At 41.0% G+C, this 19003-nt stretch overlaps 1 protein-coding gene across 2 annotated transcripts in view; it reads left to right on the plus strand.

The window, feature by feature from the left end:
- Positions 1-9167: 9167 nt before the first annotated feature.
- The window catches only part of PDS5A (PDS5 cohesin associated factor A), an 86198-nt gene continuing 76362 nt past the window's right edge, over positions 9168-19003 (plus strand). The window contains exons 1-2 of one of the 2 annotated variants that reach the window (XM_032999288.2): positions 9168-9440; positions 10264-10434. In XM_032999288.2, the coding sequence (XP_032855179.2) occupies positions 9414-9440; positions 10264-10434 (198 nt within the window). In that variant the 5' untranslated portion in view covers positions 9168-9413. The remainder of the gene's footprint in view (positions 9441-10263; positions 10435-19003) is intronic. The other variant, XM_032999286.2, reaches the window with a different exon arrangement.

Raw genomic sequence — 19003 nt, forward strand, 5'->3', positions numbered from 1 at the left:
CTCCCTTTGTGTGGGCAACCAAGAAACCTGGGAAAGCGAAGAATGTGGAACTGGTAAAAGTTGAATTAAAACCAGGAGTTCAGCTGGTAATAAAGAAACAATATCCTATTAATATGGAAGCCAGGAAACGCTTGGAGCCAATAGTGAATAATTTTCTTAAATATGGACTTCTGTGAGAGTGTCAATCTGAATACAATACTCCTATCCTTCCAGTGAAAAAATTGCATAATCAAGGATATAGACTGGTTCAATATTTAAGAGCAATAAATAAACTGGTGGTGGACATCCATGCGATGGTTCCTAATCCATACACGTTGTTAACAACAATGAAAGAACCAAATGTATACTTTTCTGGTTTAGATTTAAAAGATGCCTTCTTTTGTATACTTTTGGAAGAAAACAGTCAGAAGATTTTCCCTCTGAATGGGAAGATCCATCAACTAGAAAAAGAACCCAACTTTGCTGGTCTGTGTTACCCCAAGGATTTAAAAATAGCAAGACCATTTTTGGAACAATCCTAGCTAAGGAGCTGAAGCAGCAGCCAGGTAAGGAAAATCAGATAACCCTTCTTCAGTATGTTGGTGATACCTTGTTGGGAGTGGATACTATTGAGATTTATAAAGAAAAGACTGCTAACCTCCTGAATTTTGGGGGGATAGCTGGGTACTGAGTATCAGGAAAAAAAGTACAAGCTTCAAGACAGATGGTAATCTATCTTGTATTTGAGATTTCCCAAGGACAGTGAAAACTGGGAAATGACAGAAAAGAAGCCATTTCTAGAATGGCTCCTCCACAAACTAAAAGAGAGCTGAGACTTTCTAGGAATGGCCAAATGGTGTTGTTCGTGGATTCCGAATTTTGGCCTAATGGCAATATCCTTGTATGAGGCAACTACAGGTCCTGAGGAACAGCTAGAATGGACTCCAGAATGCAGGAGAAATTTTGATGATATTAAACAGACTTTAATGAAAGCCCTAGCTTTAGCACTACTCAATCTGACTAAACCCTTTAAGTTGTTTGTTCATAAAAAGGGTCATGTAGTGTTGGGAGTTCTAACTCAGCTCTTAGGAGACTGGTGAAGACCTATGGCTTATTCCTCTAAACAATTGGATAAAGTGAGTTCTGGATGGCCTGGCTGTCTGCGGGAAGTCGCAGCTACTGTTCTCATTATCCAAGGAGCCAGAAAATTGACTATGGGGCAAAATGTAACAGTCCATGTGCCTCATGCTGTACTTACTGTATTAGAATAAAAAGGATATCATTGGTTTGCGCCAAGTCATTTGTTACAATATCAAGGCCTGTTATTGGAACAAAACATCACCTTAAAAGTAAGTACAGTACTAAATTCTGCATCTTGAATGCTAACAGAGAAGAAAAATTACTCTAATCATGATTGTTTACAAGTCATTCAACATGTGTATGCCAGCAGACCAGACCTGAGAGACACTGCTCTCCAAACTCCAGATGAAGAACTATATCCTGATGGAAGCAGTTTCATTGTGAAGGTGATAAGAAAAGCTGACTGTGCTGTGGTGACACTGAGGATCGAGAAGTTAAAGCATTGCGTCCAAATACCTCTGCAGAAAAGGCTGAAATAATTGCTTTAACCGGGGCTTTGGAATTAGCCAAAGGAAAAAGAGTCAATATCTATACAGACTCCAAATGTGCTTTTGGGGTTGTTCATGTCCATGGCGCTATCTGGAAAAAACAAGGACTTTTAACTGCTAGTGGTACACCTATAAAGTATGGAGCAGAGATTTTAAACTTGCTGGAAGCAGTACAGAAACCAAAGGAATTTGCCATGAGTCATTGTAAAGCACATCAGAAAGGAAATTCGCATGTAATTCAAAGAAATTGGGGGGTAGATGAAGCTGCAAAATGAGCAGCACTTGGTACCATTTATGTTTTAATTCCATCAAGGCAAATGCACACAGAACCCCCAAAGTATGCAGAAAAGGAAGATAAATTTGGCCAAGTTACTGCCGTGTAAAAAGGACAATGAAGGGTGCTGGAATACCCCACATGCACAATGTGTAGTGACTCCCGAGATTGTGAAAAAGTTAATGATTAAAACCCATAAAGAAACCCATATGGAAGCAGAAGCAATGGTCAAATCAGTAAAGCAGTATGCAATAGGGGTCAAAATGTTACTTATTACCAAAAGTGTGAGTAAAGAATGTGAAATTTCTCTTAGGAACAACCCAAAGATACAAGCCCGACCCCCTCCAGGAGAGGTAAGAAAAGGCCTAAGTCCTGGTGAGCACTGGCAAATAGATTTTTCAGAATTGCCAAGGTGTCACCAATACCAATACTTATTGGTAATGGTGGATACCTTCTCTAGATGCCCCGAAGCTTTCCCATATCAGATCAACAAGGCAAAAGAGGTAACAAAGCATTTACTACAAGAAATTATTCCAAGGTTTGGAGTTCCTTTAGAAATGTCCTCTGATGGAGGTCCGCATTTTATAGCTGAGGTTGTCAAGAATATGCGCAAAATACTAGGGATCAGGTAGAACTTACACACCCCCTGGAGGCCACAATCCAGTGGACAGGTAAAAAGAATGAATCAAACACTAAAATGACAAATTTCTAAATTATGCCAGGAAGCCAAATTAAAATGGATTGAAGCTTTGCCACTTGCTCTACTGAGGATTAGAGTGACTCCTAGAACTAGAGAAAGGATAAGCCCTTTTGAAATTCTATATGGCAAACCTTATAATGTCAGTCTAATAGGAAGGCCCGAACAAATGCATGTAGTAGGAGATAAGGTATTAACTGATTATCTTTTGTCTTTAAACAAGGTATTAAGTTCGAACCACAAATATGTACTTTCAAGAGCACCTGTACCCCTTTACGTCCCGGTACTCTCTTTCTTTCCCAGAGGTCAGGTCTACCAATGGATGTAGAAGGACAAGTCCCTTGAAAATTGAAAAGGACCCAATCAAGCGTTGCTAACTATGAACACTGCTGTGAAACTCGGGGGAATGGAACCTTGGATCCATTACACTAGAATAAAGATGACACCTTCTGGACTGTAGATATCAGCACCTAAAGGACCACTGAAATGAACTTTATGATGCAATTAATGAAATGGACCTGGCATGTTACTGAATCATTTACTCATCTAGATTGCATATGAGGAATATATGTATTTTGTATCCTTATAATTTTGGGGGAGATAATCATATTAACCTATTTATACAAAGAACTTAACCTGTGCCAAGTTGTTCAAAATGGAGCTGAAAGTCCTCATGAGTTTATTAGTACTTTCATTAGATAATATTGAGCTTCAATTTTTAATACCAAAATGGGGTAGGACATACATGCAACTTGTTGCTTAATTCAATGTAGGCCACTTTGCAAACTAAAAACCTGTAAAGGTCTGGTGTGAGACTCACATTCTTTACATCATAAGTCTCGAAGGGGGGAATTGATATAGTGTACCTCATATCTTCTGGTAGCCATGGTTACTGCACATATGGGGACAATTGCGAGGCTTTGAAGTTTGGTCAAGTGAAACTTTGAATTGTGGTCGAGATGACCTTGATTAGCGATAGGGAATTCATGAAGAATTGACTTTGATCTCCACAGCCTGGAAAATAGGTAGAACGTCTTGGATCATAAGAAGAATATCTGAGATCGACTGTGCTAAGGATGAGTTATTTGGCAACCTGGCAAAGTGACTATTCAATTAAGTAGCTTGGCAATGAAACTAACTTTTAAAGCATCCTGAAGTGAACTACCTTCATTATGATACTAAAAATCACACCCACAGGTCAAAAATACCCCTGCCCAGGTCAAGACCCTTCCCCAGAGCGTGTGTAGTAGTAGAAGTATTGTGTAAGCAGTATTTCAATTGTATGTAAACTACTAACCAATCAGTATCTAGTAGGCACGTATGGAAAAGTAGCAACCTCTGATTTTTGTGTATAAAAGCACCACCAAAGCCTGCTGTTGGTGTGCTTGGTTTGTGGAGAAGTCCACTGAGCACCCAGGCCTGAATAAATACAGTATCTCTCCTGAGCACGTTAACATTGGTTTATTGCACGCTGGGCACAAATCTGCTTTTTGGGTAACAAATGTAGATCATAGAAGACACAGGACCCTGCTTTCAGGGCAATACGCACTTCTTGATCTATTCTTAGATGAGAGTAATTCCACTGCAAATAACCTCTGGAAGGGGATACCTCTGGAGCTCTTTCATTATGGCAACTCACATTGTGAAGAAACCCACCTTTGACTCAGATGAGTGTAACCACTGTTCTCAATTTACAGCACATGTAAAAAATACCAATCCTTTTATAAAAATAGGTAGTTAAAACAATCAGGTGCTGTTATCAAATATACACTACACTGCAAAGTTTAATTAGAAACCTCAGGGATATCTCTGAAGATCCAGTGAAGCAAACAGAGGCTATAATTTTAACTGGGGAAGCTGTGTGCAACTGCATGTGTGAGAGAATCAACAGATGGAGAAAGAGGAAAGACAACCAGAAAGAAGGACTAATATCAAAGTCAAAAAGCTAAGAGAAAGCTTCTCTGCAAAACTGAGGACAAAAAATTATTTTCCAGGGTTTGATTTTTACTGAGTTCAGAGGACCTGGTGTATTTCAGGAAAAAATGTGTATCATTGAAAACATAAATAGGCTTTCACAAGGGGTGGGCTGGGGGGAAGCTTTCATGATTAGGAAGCAACCCGTCAGAAAGCAACCTGCTAGATATCAAAAACTGGCTAAATGCTGGAACTGAAAACAAGTAATTAGGCTTTTTTTTCTTTTCTCCCCTGTTGACCTATTTGACTGTGACTGAAAAAAATTTAGTAGTGAAGGACCACACTCCACCACCTGTGGTTCTGCAAAGCAGCAGCTTTCAAGATCATAGCTATTATTAGGAAGACAAGTGTTTTCCTAACACACCAGATAGAATTTCTTACTTGTCTGCCCAGCTGACTGACAGATATGACTTATTCTGTGGTACACGACACACTGTTGTCTTGATATGACTACTTAGTTCTTGATCATTATTACTATCCATGCTTACTGTACTAACAAAGACCTGGGGACAACCATTATGCTGTTACTGGAAAGATGTGCACATAGTTTAATTTAATCAACATGAATTAAGGGATTTTCTGTGCCTGAAGTGATCACTCCATACTCTCTTCTGTTTCACCTGAAAGATGTTTTGTTCTGAAAACCCTGTGCTGCATTATTTCCCCTACCAGTAAAAAACACATTCTTTTTTTCTTGGTACTTTCCTCTTCTGACATGATACAGAGAAAGAAGCACCCCACAAGACTGCCCCACAAGAGTGTTCAGCACCCTTTATTTCTGTCTCCTTATAAATTACACTTGCAACGGTAGTCTAAAATGTATTAATAAACAAACAAACAAGCCACAAATGGATTGAAGTAAACACATTCCAATAAAAATAATGGGAGTAAAAGTAAATAAATTCCAACATAAATTTGTCCAGGTAGGGACTCAATAAAACCTGGATAAAGACGAAAGGACTGGGACTTATTATTAGACAGAGCCATCCATTAAAACCCACGGGATCATGTGAACCTGGCTACAGCTGTACAAGATGCAGAGTCCAAGTCAGATCTCAGCTGTTTGCTGAAATTAGAAGGGTGAAGGTCAAACAAGCAAAGGCAACAAACCAGACATTAGCAGCTGTAATCATATCTGCAAGCAGATTTCAGGACTATTCAGATTAAGAGTACCACAGGTCAGATTATCTGAAGCTTTTATGTTTGCACATTCTGAAAATGCCATGCATATATTCACGCTAATTGGCAGCTAAGAGTTCATTCATACCTCCCTTAATTGGGTGTGATATCAGAACCACACGCTTTGCTTTAGCCCTTTAAAATTTCATATGGTGCAGAACTATGAATCCCTAAACCCGCTGCTCCTCTGCTGAGAAAAGACGGACCATTGCCTAATCATCCTATGATTACAGAACTGCACCTACTCCTCTCTCAACCACTTTGCTGATCATGATTTGTCAAAAACTCATTCAAACAGCATATATATGACTAACAGCATCTAAATTAATGGCTATCCTAGGAGTGCTCTGACAGTTTTACACTAGTATGCTGGCAAAATACTTTCGCTGTGGACCCGGGGTATGTCAGCAAGGTTGTGCCAATACCAGAACTGACAGTAAAACAGCAAATTGTACCAGGAATGGAGCAGTTTACCAAGAGAAACTGTACCTGTATTTAATGGTTAAGGACTCCAACAACATTGATGCTGAGGGGTGGTCAAAATTTTCATGCTTCTGACTAACCATTATCTGTGAAAGCAGAAATCTAGTGTGAACTTCTCCTACTCAGCTTTCCACTCATGTCTTTCAGGACTTTTTCTATGTTGTATTAAGGATATGAAATCCTGTGAATTAAAAATCTTTGAACATCACAGTAATTGCTAACTGTTTATCTGAAGTCTGCAAGAAGATAGAGAGATCTCTGTCCACAACCAAGAGTACTCCAGTGTAGGGCTTCACAAACAACTTGCTCAAGATGAAATAAAATTTTAATTAAACGAGCAAACTTTGACTGGCATTCTCAAGCGAAATCTTTCAACCACCACATCTAACTACATGTTAGCTATAGGTTACACATGCCTTAGAATGCAAGAGAGTATCTTACGTTTCAGTGGAAAATAAAAGTGCCTACAAGTGCATACTAGAGGCTCTGTGCTGTTTGTCCTTAACTTAGACTAAAACCAAGTTGTGGGAATGCACCCCTCTACCTTGTCATTCTTATTCCTACTTCATGACCTGTTGTATAAAAATGTATAGGTGAAGATGGTGTTACTTTGTGAAAAAGCTGTAACCACGAAATTACAAGAAAACATTATGACATTGTAGGTCACATTAATGGTCTACATAAAATACTGCTTTTCAATAACAACAAAATAATACTTGAAAATAAACATTAAAAAAACAGAAGTTCTGAAACTTAGGTGAAAGTTCTAGAATATAACACCCCTATTCAATTCTTCCCAAAGAGAAGCCTGCCTAACATCTTCCTAGCTTTATGCTTGGGTAATAAAAAACCTCAGCAAAGGTAAATTTGTTTCTTGCATAATTTTTATTAATTTACGTTCTTTTTCTATTTAAATTGAAGATGGCTCATAGATTTCGGATACATACTTTTTTTTTTTTTTTTTACTTACAGAATAATCTTCTAGCATTTGTTTCTGATTTATTGTGTTAATACAATCACATTAAAAATAAGGAATCTACACCAAATGAATTGTTTATACGGGTCATTTGATCTGGGAAGCAAAGTACCTAATGTAATAAACATAGAACAAATCTGTTAAAGGTATAATAGTTCTGCCAGTATCTATTATTTTATTGACAAGGAAGAGTTGATAGCTAGTTTGAGTACTTCAGCTCTAAGGCAAATCTAAATGGCCACTGAAGTTTGGATTAGGATAACGACTAAACACTTGGTAGTGGTTCTATTTGTTTATTAAATCCATACAACCTTGTTAAAAGTGAATTGTGTAACCCACTCTTATGGTCACCTGTCCATCATGAATGCCCCAATCCACCAATCCCTAAGGCTGGAGAGAATCATTTTATCTAAACCTGGACTCACAGCCAGATTTAAACACCTTGTCTGGTGGCAACCTTCTAGATTTCCAAATCAGTGTCCGAGATCTCCTAAATGTTCCTGGCAACTCTCAGTCATTTTGACTATAACCCTTCTGAGCTGGTTTCAGAAAGGCTATGGACATTCAAGGCTTTAACTCCCCTAGGACAACACTGCAGGGAGACAAGGAACACAGGTGCGATTTCCCACCCACATGTTATTACACCAAGTACCTAAGAGCTCCTGAGTCTTTGTACATTTTCCTCCCACACCTTGTACACCTGGAATTTGGCATACTTCACCATAATCTTATTTACTTACCCCTTTCCCATCCCCTCGCCCTCCTGCATCTTTCCTGTGTGACTGGCAGGCCACGCCAGCCCCTCTGCTGTGCCCAGCAAGGCCTCTGTCACACACCTGCAAGAGAAACCTGTCCCTCCATGCAGGATGGTCCCAGATGCCCACCTTTAATTTTATCTGCAGAAAATTCATTAGAGATTTTAAAAAATGAAAAGAATGATACTTTTAGCTGATTCTGGTCACCAAGAATAGTCGGCTGAAGACCCTAAATTAATCCTGATTAGTTAAAAGTCATCCTTCAGTTGTCACACACCTTCTCTGAGCAGGGCAGGCATCTGGAAAACACTTTCTAGCCACCTCTACTCGAGGCATGCAGGGCACATAATGCAGATTCAAAACAGACAGATATATCCCACTTTGCCACTGACTCTCCAGACATACCCCATCTCTTGAAAATACTTAAGAATATTAAATTACAAAGACCTTTTGCATGGAAGGATTTCCTGAGTTGGCTGGCAAGGGCCCCTTCGGTCTGCCTATTCAAGTCTCTCCTATAGATTTATAACTAAACTAATGTTGGAGGAACTCATCTGCCAACAAGGAGGAAGAAAAATTTGGGCACTTACACGTGGGTGCTCTTGCCACCCACCTGCCTGAAGGAAGGCTGTTTACCTGCCACAGCACACTGCGTGCCACCCCACGCCTCGTTTCTCCCCCCCCCCCCGTTTCCTCATTTATCACGCCGACCAGGCCTCACCGCCGTCACCCGCTGCCTGAGGGACCGGCCGGGCAAGACCGCGCAGCCATGACCGGCGGCCGGGCTCCGTGAGGAAGCACAAACACGTCTCTCCCCCTCCCGCCCACGGCGCGGCCGCCCTGCAGCCGGGAACCCGCGGCCCCTTCAGCCCCGGCAGCCAACCCCGCGCCGCCCAGCCCTCGGCCGCTGCCCCCCCCCCACCGCCCGCGGGGCCGGGGCCCGGGGAGCGGCCCTCAGGCCCGCGGCTCGGCCGCTCCGGGGGGTTTTGGCGCCAAGGCGGGAGGCAGCGCTGCGGCGGCCGTGCCCGGTACTGCCCGCCGCCGCCGCCGCCCTGCGCCGGGCTCGGCGGGGCACGAGACTTACTGGCCGGCCTCGCCCCTGCCCCGCGGCTGGGGCTGGGGGGGGGATCCTGGCTGGGCGGCGCTGCGGGCCCGGCCCCAGGCCCGAGGGCGGGCGGGCGGGCCCGCGGAGGGGGGCGGCGCGGAGCCTCCTCCCGGGCTGTTCTTCCCCGGCCGGACGGAGAGCGGCACTGTGTCCCCGCGGCGCACGCTCCGCCGGAGCCTCCCCCTCTCCCCAGTCGCCGCCGCCGCCGCTGCCGCCACCGAGCAGCCTCCCCCTCCCCCCACCCCTCCCCGAGCAGGAGCCGCCGCCGCACCGCGGAGCAGGGAGGCGGCGGGAGCAGCCAGGGCAGCGGCCGGCGGGGGTGGCGGCGGAGCGGCGAGGACCACCCGGCACGGAGGCTACTCAATGCTGCACCTTCCGGAGCTGCATGAGGTAAAGGCGGCTCCGGGTCCCGCTTCCCTCCGTCCCCGCTACCCCCCTTCCCCGCCGACCGCGGCCGCCGGGGGCGTGTGCGCGGAGCCGGGGGGTGTGTGGGGGGGCTCTTTGTGGGCCCGGCCGGGTGCGGGGCGGCGGGGCGAGGAGGGGCTGCGGGGCGAGGGGGGCTGAGGGGGGGCATGAAGTTGCGGGAACAAATGGAAAGTGGAGAGTGGCCTGGTCCCCTCCCCGGGGGGGGCTCCCGCCGCCGCGGGGGGGCCGGGCGGGGGGCTCGGCGCCGGGCGGGGGGGCCGGCGGGGGTGTTTTGTTTGTGCTCGCCGCCGCCTCCCTCCCTCCCTCCTTCCCTCCCCCTCTCCTGTTGGTTTCTCTGCCTCCTGATAGTTTTGAGGCCTAACTGTTTAGGCCTTGTCTCCCGGCTCCGGGGCCGGTGTGCCGGCTCCGAAGCCCCCGCCGGGGCCGGGGATGGCACCCACCGGCCCCTCCCTCGGGCCGTGACGAGCCCTCGGCCCCCGGGGCATCCTTCGACCGAGCCCGAAATTTCATTGTAAAATCGTCGGCTCCGAACTAACAGTGTTGGGCTGGAGCAGCCCCGCAATGAAAGGAGGCGCCGGAGGGGAATGGAGGGGCCGGAGTTGCGGGGAGCGGCGGCGGCGGCGGGCCGGGCCTCGCTCCGGGGCGGGGGGATGCGGCGGGGGCAGCGGCGGGGGGCGCAGCCGGCGGGGGGCTCGCCGGGGCCTTCTGCGAATTGAGGGTGAGAAATGGAAAAAGAGGGTTAGAAAGTCGTTTCCATTCTGCTGAACTTTTGTTTTCTGACCGATAGAGGCCGGTAGAGGACTGTGGAGAAGGAAAGTTTATAACCAGCAGCACCAGGATGGACTTCCCTGCTACCCAACCAAAACCTGCTGCCGACGGTAAAATAATCTACTATCCTCCTGGAGTGAAGGAGATTACGGACAAAATTACCAACGATGAGGTGGTTAAACGGTTAAAGGTGAGCAATCCTGACCACCACCCCCTTCCCTGCAACTTTTGCTCCTTAAGGTAAACATTTTGTCACAGGAAAAGGAGAACTGCTACAGTTCCCTTGTCGTAGTTGAAATGTCTCCTTCTTGCCTGCAGACCTTTATGGGAATACTGCTTCCTTGCTTTTTCCTTATAAGAGGAGGACTCATTTTTGGAATTTGTGACTGTACTCTGTGAGCTCTCTTAAAGCCAGAGTCGATACATTAAACTGCTAATTTGTATGTTAAATACATCCACCGTTTTAGGGAGAGGTCTGAAGTGCAATCATAAATCATAATTCCAGGGTATGTTACTGAAAATTTTTGTTGCTAAGGTAGAAGTTTTTTGTTGGTTCCAGCGCTTTGAGCAAGCATAGTTGAGCGGGGGAAACAAGTAGTTCTAGTTAAGGGTATTCTTGACTGAAAAGATAGCACTGTTCACAAACAGCGAAGATTAATTTCCAGAGTTTGTAGATGGAATTTTGAGATTGCTTCATATGTAAAAGCTGCCTCAGATTTTGCAATTTGATATAATACATATAGTTTCTTTCACATTCAATGTAACGGGTGCTTGGCAAAGTTGATAAATTTGCATAAGCATAAGTGAGTGTTAAAAAAGTATCTTCTCTGCTTGCTTGAAAGCATCCTGGGGGACTGTGAGGCTTATCTCTGTTTTTAATTTCTTGAATGCCTTTTTGTGCTGGAAACATTAAACCATTAATTAAAACCTTTCTTAGCTCTATGCTGAAAATAGGGAATAAAGTTGAGCATTGATCAAATATTGTCACAGCTCATTTGTTAATGCCATGGTCTTTGGACCAGAAAGTTGTCATAACCTGGGATTTGGTCCTGTGCCCAGGGTGGAGATCAGAAATGATCTGTTACCTGGTGATCTGTTGCCCATCACAGCACTGACCCCACAAAGATTGAAAAGTAAAAATCGTGGTCTTGGCTAGTCAGTTAGTACATCAAAAAAAATTTTACCTATAAATGTGAAGAGAACATAGGCTTTCTGCTTTTCTTTCAAAGCAGCAAGGCGTATGTCAGTTGTTTTTTTGAAAACGAGCCTTGTTGTCCGATTATAGTTTTTTAAAAAAAAAGTCCAGCCTAGAATTTTCAAAACTCCAGTGGAATATTGCCAGTTACAGGAGAAGATCCTGGAGTTTTGATTGTTTGGACAGAGACCTTGAATCAAAGTCTGTGTGAAATGGGGAGGGCTGCAGTTTGGAGGTGCTAGTTGAAATGTGTATTTTATTTTGTCTGACTCAGAAAACTTGCAGTGGTGAGCTGCGCCATTTCTAGATAATAGGAATAATAGAATTTCAAAGTCATGCATATATGTTTTGCAGAACTCATGTGTGTGTTAGACATAATTTCCAGGCTAAGAGCAGATTTTTTTTTTTTCCCCTGTCATTTTTTAATGAATGACTGTTAAGGAACTCAGGTGACCTCAAGACTGTTGACTAACTTTAAATGGGAACAGATACTTTGCTAGTGGATCTACCATCACTGAAATAACGGGAAGATTTTTCTTGTCTTATTCGTACTGCTTAATCCGAGTTAGGAATTTATTTGGTCAGATATTGGCTTTATAGAAGCATCAGGAAAATCAGAAGTACTGTACACTTTAGAACTAAACCAACAAGTATTTTTTATGTTTTTGTCTAGACATATATAGTCTATGTTTATGAAACCCATGCTTCTTTATATCAAGTTGATTTATAAAAACATGCATTTCAACATGTGGAATGTCGTGATGGTGCAGTTCTTGGGATGGAAATCCTTGAAAAAGTTTTCTTCAGTTAAAAGATGACTTTCCACAACTGCAAATATAACTTAATGTTAAAAGCCAGCTTTAGCAGAACGTACAAATTCAGGCATGAACCAGTCCTTGAAACTGTAGGTTTTTTGCCACCTTGGCTATGCATGATCTAAAAGATGCTCTGTGTGTCTCTTACAGAAGATGCGTGTGTAACTTGGTGTTTTGGCCTCTAGGCTTTGGGTCAGTTCCTGCAAAGTTTTGTTCTCTTAGCTTATTGAAGTTATGGTCAACTTGATTGGTTACAAATTTGTGTCCTTATTAGCAACTTTTCTGATATCACATCTGTATTTTTGTGTCCAGACCTCTACTCGTAATGAAGGCTTTTCTTATTACTGGAACTTGAGACGTTCTGGGCACCTGTCCCAGAGTGCCTGAGCAGCAGCTTTTGTGCCAAAGACTTTTAAAAAGAATGTTTTTCTATCCTTTCCCTCCTTCTGCTTGGGGTTGTGGGTAATAAAATGTATGCCAGATTCTTTTACAGTGTCTTGATATATCTGTATGATAACATTAGCATTGTCCTGAAAATGGAAGTATTGAGAATTTTGAAATCAACATGTACCTTCTGAGTGATGTACAAAGGAAGAGCCTCTGGTTTGCATATGTATGATGAATGAAACATCAGTTCAGGTGCTTAATGGAGTCAAGGGTGGTTTCTGGTGTGTCAGATTACTTTGGTGGGTCGGTGCCTTCTTAGAGTGGGACAGTACATGATGTATAATTTCAGCTATTGAAGAAGTGATTTTAACTGTGGTGTGCTGTGGCTGGGGACGAGTGTCCATTTAATAGATTCCATTAAGTTTAAGCAAACTAGGCAGCTAGCATGTAGCAGAGAGTTGAGGCTTACTGTACTTCAACTACAACATTATTTGGTTTTTTTAGGCTAATGTTCCTCTTTACACTGCATGTGTTCAGGTCATTTAGTGATTGGTTTCAGGGCTGTAAGTCAGATGCTGGTCAATTTAGTAAGGCTTGTGGGGAGAGGTGATAACTTCTACTTAACCAAGTGATAGAAGTGGGAAACAATAAACAATTTTAAGGCACCCAAGTAGTCATCCTTCAGTTCCAAAATTGAGCCAGCATCTAAATACAAGTTGAGAACAATTGTACTAGCAATATTATAATTCTTCCAGTAAGATAGTTGAAGGTTGAAAGAAGCTTTAGAAACTCAGCATCTGCTTTGCTGCAAAGCTTCTCTACAACTATTGAATTTTTTTTCAAAATTGACTGTATTTTACTGCCTTTTCAAACTCCAGACTTGTAAGTTGTTGTCAGTAAACTAATAAATCTCAGATACAACTTTCTTTGGTCACAAGAGAATATTTTGATGTGATTTATATAAAATCTTGTAATCATTATGAATAAGATTAATAGTAGTGTACTTAATTGTCGGCTATACTAAAAGTAGCCTCATCAATCCAAAATGCATAGAGATTGACTTTCTCAGAGACTGACTTAAACAGCCTTTGTAGGCAAAGCCAGAACTGCCACTGTAAAAACTGGCTCTCCGTGCTGCTTGTCCCAACCTCTGTTCTGTACTCTCTGCAAGCATTTCATTTTCCTCATGCCAAAACAGATGGGTGAACAGATCTGGGTTAAAATCTAGGAGAGGAAAAAAAAAAAAAAAAATCACCACTAAACTTGTGTTAATTTTAGCCTTCATTTTTTTGCCTGATTTGTTGTATGAGCTCACAAATACTTGTTCTGGTATAGAGGAAAAAGCGACTTCTTTCTGTGGCCATCCTGCCTTTGAGTGCTAAAGGAACTTCAGAGTCGATCTGAATGTGAAAGTTTGCAAATGTTATCTTTTGCGATAGAGACGGGTACTTTTGCATTGTTTCTGCAAAACTATCTTGCCTACTAGGTTTTTTTTAAGTAAAAGAAGTAATACATGATGACGCGTTCAGTTACAGCTTTGTACCAACAGTTATGCAGCTTGGGAAAGTGTATGACAAGTCTATAGAAAAAAGAAAAGATTTACAGTGCAGCATTTCTTTTACCTTTGGATATCAGTGTAAGCAATGCTGTAAAAATCACATTTAATCAGCCACTAAAAGTAACCCCCTGCACACCCAAAAAAAGGAAGTTTCTGAAACCTTCCAAAGGAAAAGGAGTGATAAATTAGTTTCAGCATAGAGATCTTTAACAAAGGTTTGAGGCAGTGTAAAAGCCTGTTTTTGTGAAATTACGAGTTTTATAAGTTAGAATTTATTGAGGGCGATGTAGTTCTTTATCATAGCTGGGGTTAGTATTCTGTATTCTGGGGTTTTTTTGTTGTTTTGGGGAGTAGTTTTCCTTTTGTTTTTCAGTCATTCCAGTAGTCTTGTTGCTTTTCCCATGGTGACAGTCTGGCAAGGCATTTTCTGCAAAAGTTTCTTTTGATTTCCACACACATGCACACCCCTCTTCCAACCTCTCCCCAATTCTCCCCCTATCGCCCCACCCCAAGGCCTAGCTTGTGATCATCTGGAGAAGTTAGCACTCCCAGTGTGCCTTGAAGTCTTCCTTATCTTGTCCCATGGTATTTCTTAGTTATCTGATATGTATTTGTGCCAGAGTGAAATGAACACTCCCTCTCCTTCTTCCCATTGTCTTTCTGCATGTTCCTCTGGTTATGAGATGTTGGCCTTTTTGTAGTTGTGCCTGTTGTGTCTTTATCTTTGGAAGATTATCCTCATATCACTAGAAATAGTTAATGCTAATAATTTTTACTATGCACAGGTGTGTTTTTAGGCATCTGTTGGATAATGTTAAAATTGAGAAAGGTGGCTTTTTTGCTACTTAAATGTTTTAGAGTAGGCTGGAGGTATGTGAAAGGAAGAAAAAGTTGGTCTTTACTCACCCTGATATTTCTGCATAAATTAATGGCAACTCTGTGAGACTGTGTAGTTAGATGGACCTTTGATCTGACCTGACTATGTTTAGGTAGTTATTTTGAACAGAAATAAAAAATGCAAATTAGTGTATCATTTGGGAGAAGAAAATCTATTTTCTACTGTGTCATACACTAGAATTTGGTATATTTGAGGGGAAAAGGTATACATATGATATGTATAGTTGATGTGTTGGATTGTATCAATTAGTAAATGCTATTTGCTGTCAAGAGTTAGATGACATGAGTATTTTCATGACTTAGACCTCTGACTTGCATGTACTTATATGCTTATATTTAAGAATTATATGTAGTTTTGCGGAGGCCATATAGCCAAGTTACAGAAATGATCGGTGGTTAATTATTCTAAAAATTTTAAAACTTCCATTAATTGTATTTAACTGAAGATTGCAGTTTGCAATGTTCTTGAGCTATAGCTGGCCACATAAGCCTAGAGCCAAATTTCTAATTTGATTTTGCTCATAGTTTAATCTCTTTAATTAGTTTGACTCTTGTAACAATCAAGTTTTTCATTAAGTAGGACAGGCCACTAGTCAGAGAAGAAGAAATCTTGTTCTGATTTTTTTTTTCCAATGGAATATTAGCTGTTTGCTTTGTAAATGTCCCAATTTTATCAATCCTTAGAGAAACCACGTAGGCTCACCCAGTTCACCCAGATGTTACTGAATTTCAAATTGCTTAATGATGAGACTCTTTGCTTTTGTATCTGATAATTTTCTTTTTTTACAAGTGCATCAGTAATTAATGGCAATTTCACATGTACAATATTATTCTAATGGTTTCCTGGCAACAATATGGTAAATATATTGTGAAAGAAAAGAAGTCCCAATTTGAAAGGCAGGAAAAAACAGAGGTTGCTGAATTAGGAATGGTTATTTCTGATGACTGACCACCAAAATGGACAGACTAGTTCAGAAGTCCTTATGCCTTCATTTGTTCTATTATAAACCTCAAAAAATTATTAGTTTTCTTCTTGTGCTAATGCTTTTTTTGTAAGGTGAGGACGTGTTAATCACAGTTTAAAAGATGGGAACTGAAGAGCTACTGAAAGGGAAAAAAAAAAAAACCCAAACACAAGACAGACAAGTTGGCTTCATATGCCTGATTTGGCATTTCTGAAATGTGTCTTCTGAAGTGACTGTGCATTCTGTTGCACTTTACGTGTTCAGACCACAAGTTCCTTTGATTTCAGTTACATTTCTGAGTGCCTAGCACTTCTGTAAACCAGACCTTATGGTCTCTGCTGAAGAACCCAGAAAATGACAAATGTTTTCTCTGAAAACTTTGTTATAGGCTGTTTAACAAGCATCATATAGAAACTTGGTAATAGGTGGGAGGACAGCATGCAAGTCTCCAGGCTTAACTGTTTTAAAACATGGCATAGAATATTCCTTTCCTGTAATATTTTCCTTCAGTTATAGTCTTCCAGTTTCAATAACTAAGAAAGATGGCCTTTGGGTAATATGCTCCTTTACCAAACATCCTTTGGTTAACTCCAGAGCAAGTCCTTTCTGTGGATTGAACCAAGTAATAGCGTCAATTTTGGGGGTGTTTTTTTATGTGTGGATGTTTTGGTTGGTTTGTTGTGTGTGGGGTTTTTTTTTTGTTGTTTTGTTTTGTTGTTGTGTTGCTTTTTTTTTTTTTTTAAGGAAAAAAAGAAAAGTATCTAATCACTTACCAAATACTGTAATATTGGGACTGAGGAGACTAGAGGTTTGAGAAGTATAGGATTGTTTACCGTGGAAGAAATTAATAAGAGTTGTTGTGATAAAAACATACAAAATAATGAGTGACAGATAGTAAATTAGGAATTTCTGGTTTTGCCTTCCTTTCCTGAAGCGTTAATTGGAGTTGAAACTTAAAAAAATTGTTGAAGGTTAAATATTTCCTAAGGTTGCACTGGAAGGTCACAGCAGAGTAGAGCTGAACTGATGTTGTCTTTAGTATAAGTGACATGCTTTAATCATAGAAATCACTTCAGGTGGATGTACTTCTCACTATGTATCTTTATGGTATAATGTGGGAGATGTTTTATGTATTCAAATATTTTGAGTAAAGTTTGGATACAAAATCCTTGACATATCACTGTGTTCTTATGAGGAGTTTGTATGCACAGGTTTGCAAAACAGCAGGAGCCTTAGCTGTTCTCAAAGACTTGTAAATGAAGTGTTAATCTCACAACAGTGCTATGAAGTGAAAGAAAAATTATCCGTTGGTTTGCAGACATTAATATGGAGATGATTGATAGGAAGGGAAATCAAACATCAGCTGAGGTTACTTTTCTTCCTTGTCTACTTGAATCAATTCATACTATTTTGTCTGCTTAATGCCTATGTGCATCTTTTGCTACCAGAAATAAAAACAACAGACAAAATAATGAGCAGATCACTGAGTCACAGTATATTTTATAGCCATTTTGGTAGTTAAAGAAACCAAACTTTTGTCTAGTCCCCAATCTATGTTAAACATTCTTCATATATTAATTTTTTCCAGACTTCAATATCTTCTTAATCACCATTGTTACCTAGAAATCTAAAACACATGCTTATTATTGGTGTCACTCAAAGCAATGTGTGTTTGCTGGCTCTGCAGCTGCAGTAAACTAATGAGCTGTATTCCCACTGCTGTGCTGACATCAGAATTTGGCTGTTGCAAAGATGTCTGAAGTGTGATGAAGTGCTGTTAAAGGTAAACAAAGATAAAATTGGCACAAGGTATGTTCCTGCTTGGAAATGAAGGTTGAAAACGTCATAGTACCTAGATAGCATGGGATACCCTAAGCATACGTTTTATTTACGCAAGACAGATGATACATACTTATCTGATGGAATTGAGAGCTGCAGTGTTAGGATCAGTTTTGGAGACATGGTGGGGGAAAAATCCATTCAAATTTACTGTGAAGAGTGGTCAGCCGTTTTAATGTCTTAGTTATTCTCAAGTGAGTTCCCATTTCTTTCTAGTTGTTCAGTTATATTACCTAATCTTAATGGTACTCTATTGTCTTCCATGGATAGAGCCTATCACCTTTTGCTGAAACACTATTTGGTAGTCATTAGCCATTTTAGGCCTTACATTATGTTTTTAGTGTTGTATTTTAATACCTTGTGGTAGAAATCATGACATCTATTTCCAGATTTATTAAAACTTTCAAAACTATTGAATCAGAGAAGAAGTTTTGTACTGGCAAAATCCATTCATAAGCATTAAAGAGGCATATGCCTTTTCTATTTACAAATAATTTTTTTTACTGACACAGACACTGAAGATGAAAACATTTTAAAAGGAGTTTGGAAAAATCAAGTATTTCTGGAGTCTTCCCTCACCCCCTTGTTTGCTGGCTACAGACGCTGAAAAATGCACATACAAAAAAAAGTAGTTACGTTAGTGTTTAGTAGTATTAACATTTGTTTGCAGTTATTCAAGAATTCTCTTTCCTCTGCAATTGTAGTCTGTGTCTTTCTTCTGGCTTTCTATGGAAACAATCTGACCATCATGGAATAACTTTAGATCTGCAGGAGATCAATGGGTTTACAATATTTTTTTGAATGTTGTGTAATTTACTGATCTTTAAACTATTTTATCACTGAATCTAACATGAGAGGCCATCAAAAGGCCAACTTCAAACTCATACTTATTATGAAAATCTTATTATTACTGTAGTTTTAAGTGTCCGAGAATTAGTCTCTCAAAAATTGAAAGAAGACATATTTGTATTTTCAGTTTACTTTGTATATGTGATAGTGCTTTGTCTGGACAGATATTTTTAGCTTACTTTTTAATGAAATAAGTTTATCTGATCAGCCAGTCTAATTTCTTTGTTACTGATCTTCCTTGAAGTTATATTAGT

This window comes from Tyto alba, unplaced genomic scaffold, assembly GCF_018691265.1.
Source record: "Tyto alba isolate M040663 unplaced genomic scaffold, T.alba_DEE_v4.0 Super-Scaffold_6, whole genome shotgun sequence".
NCBI classification, from domain to species: domain Eukaryota; kingdom Metazoa; phylum Chordata; class Aves; order Strigiformes; family Tytonidae; genus Tyto; species Tyto alba.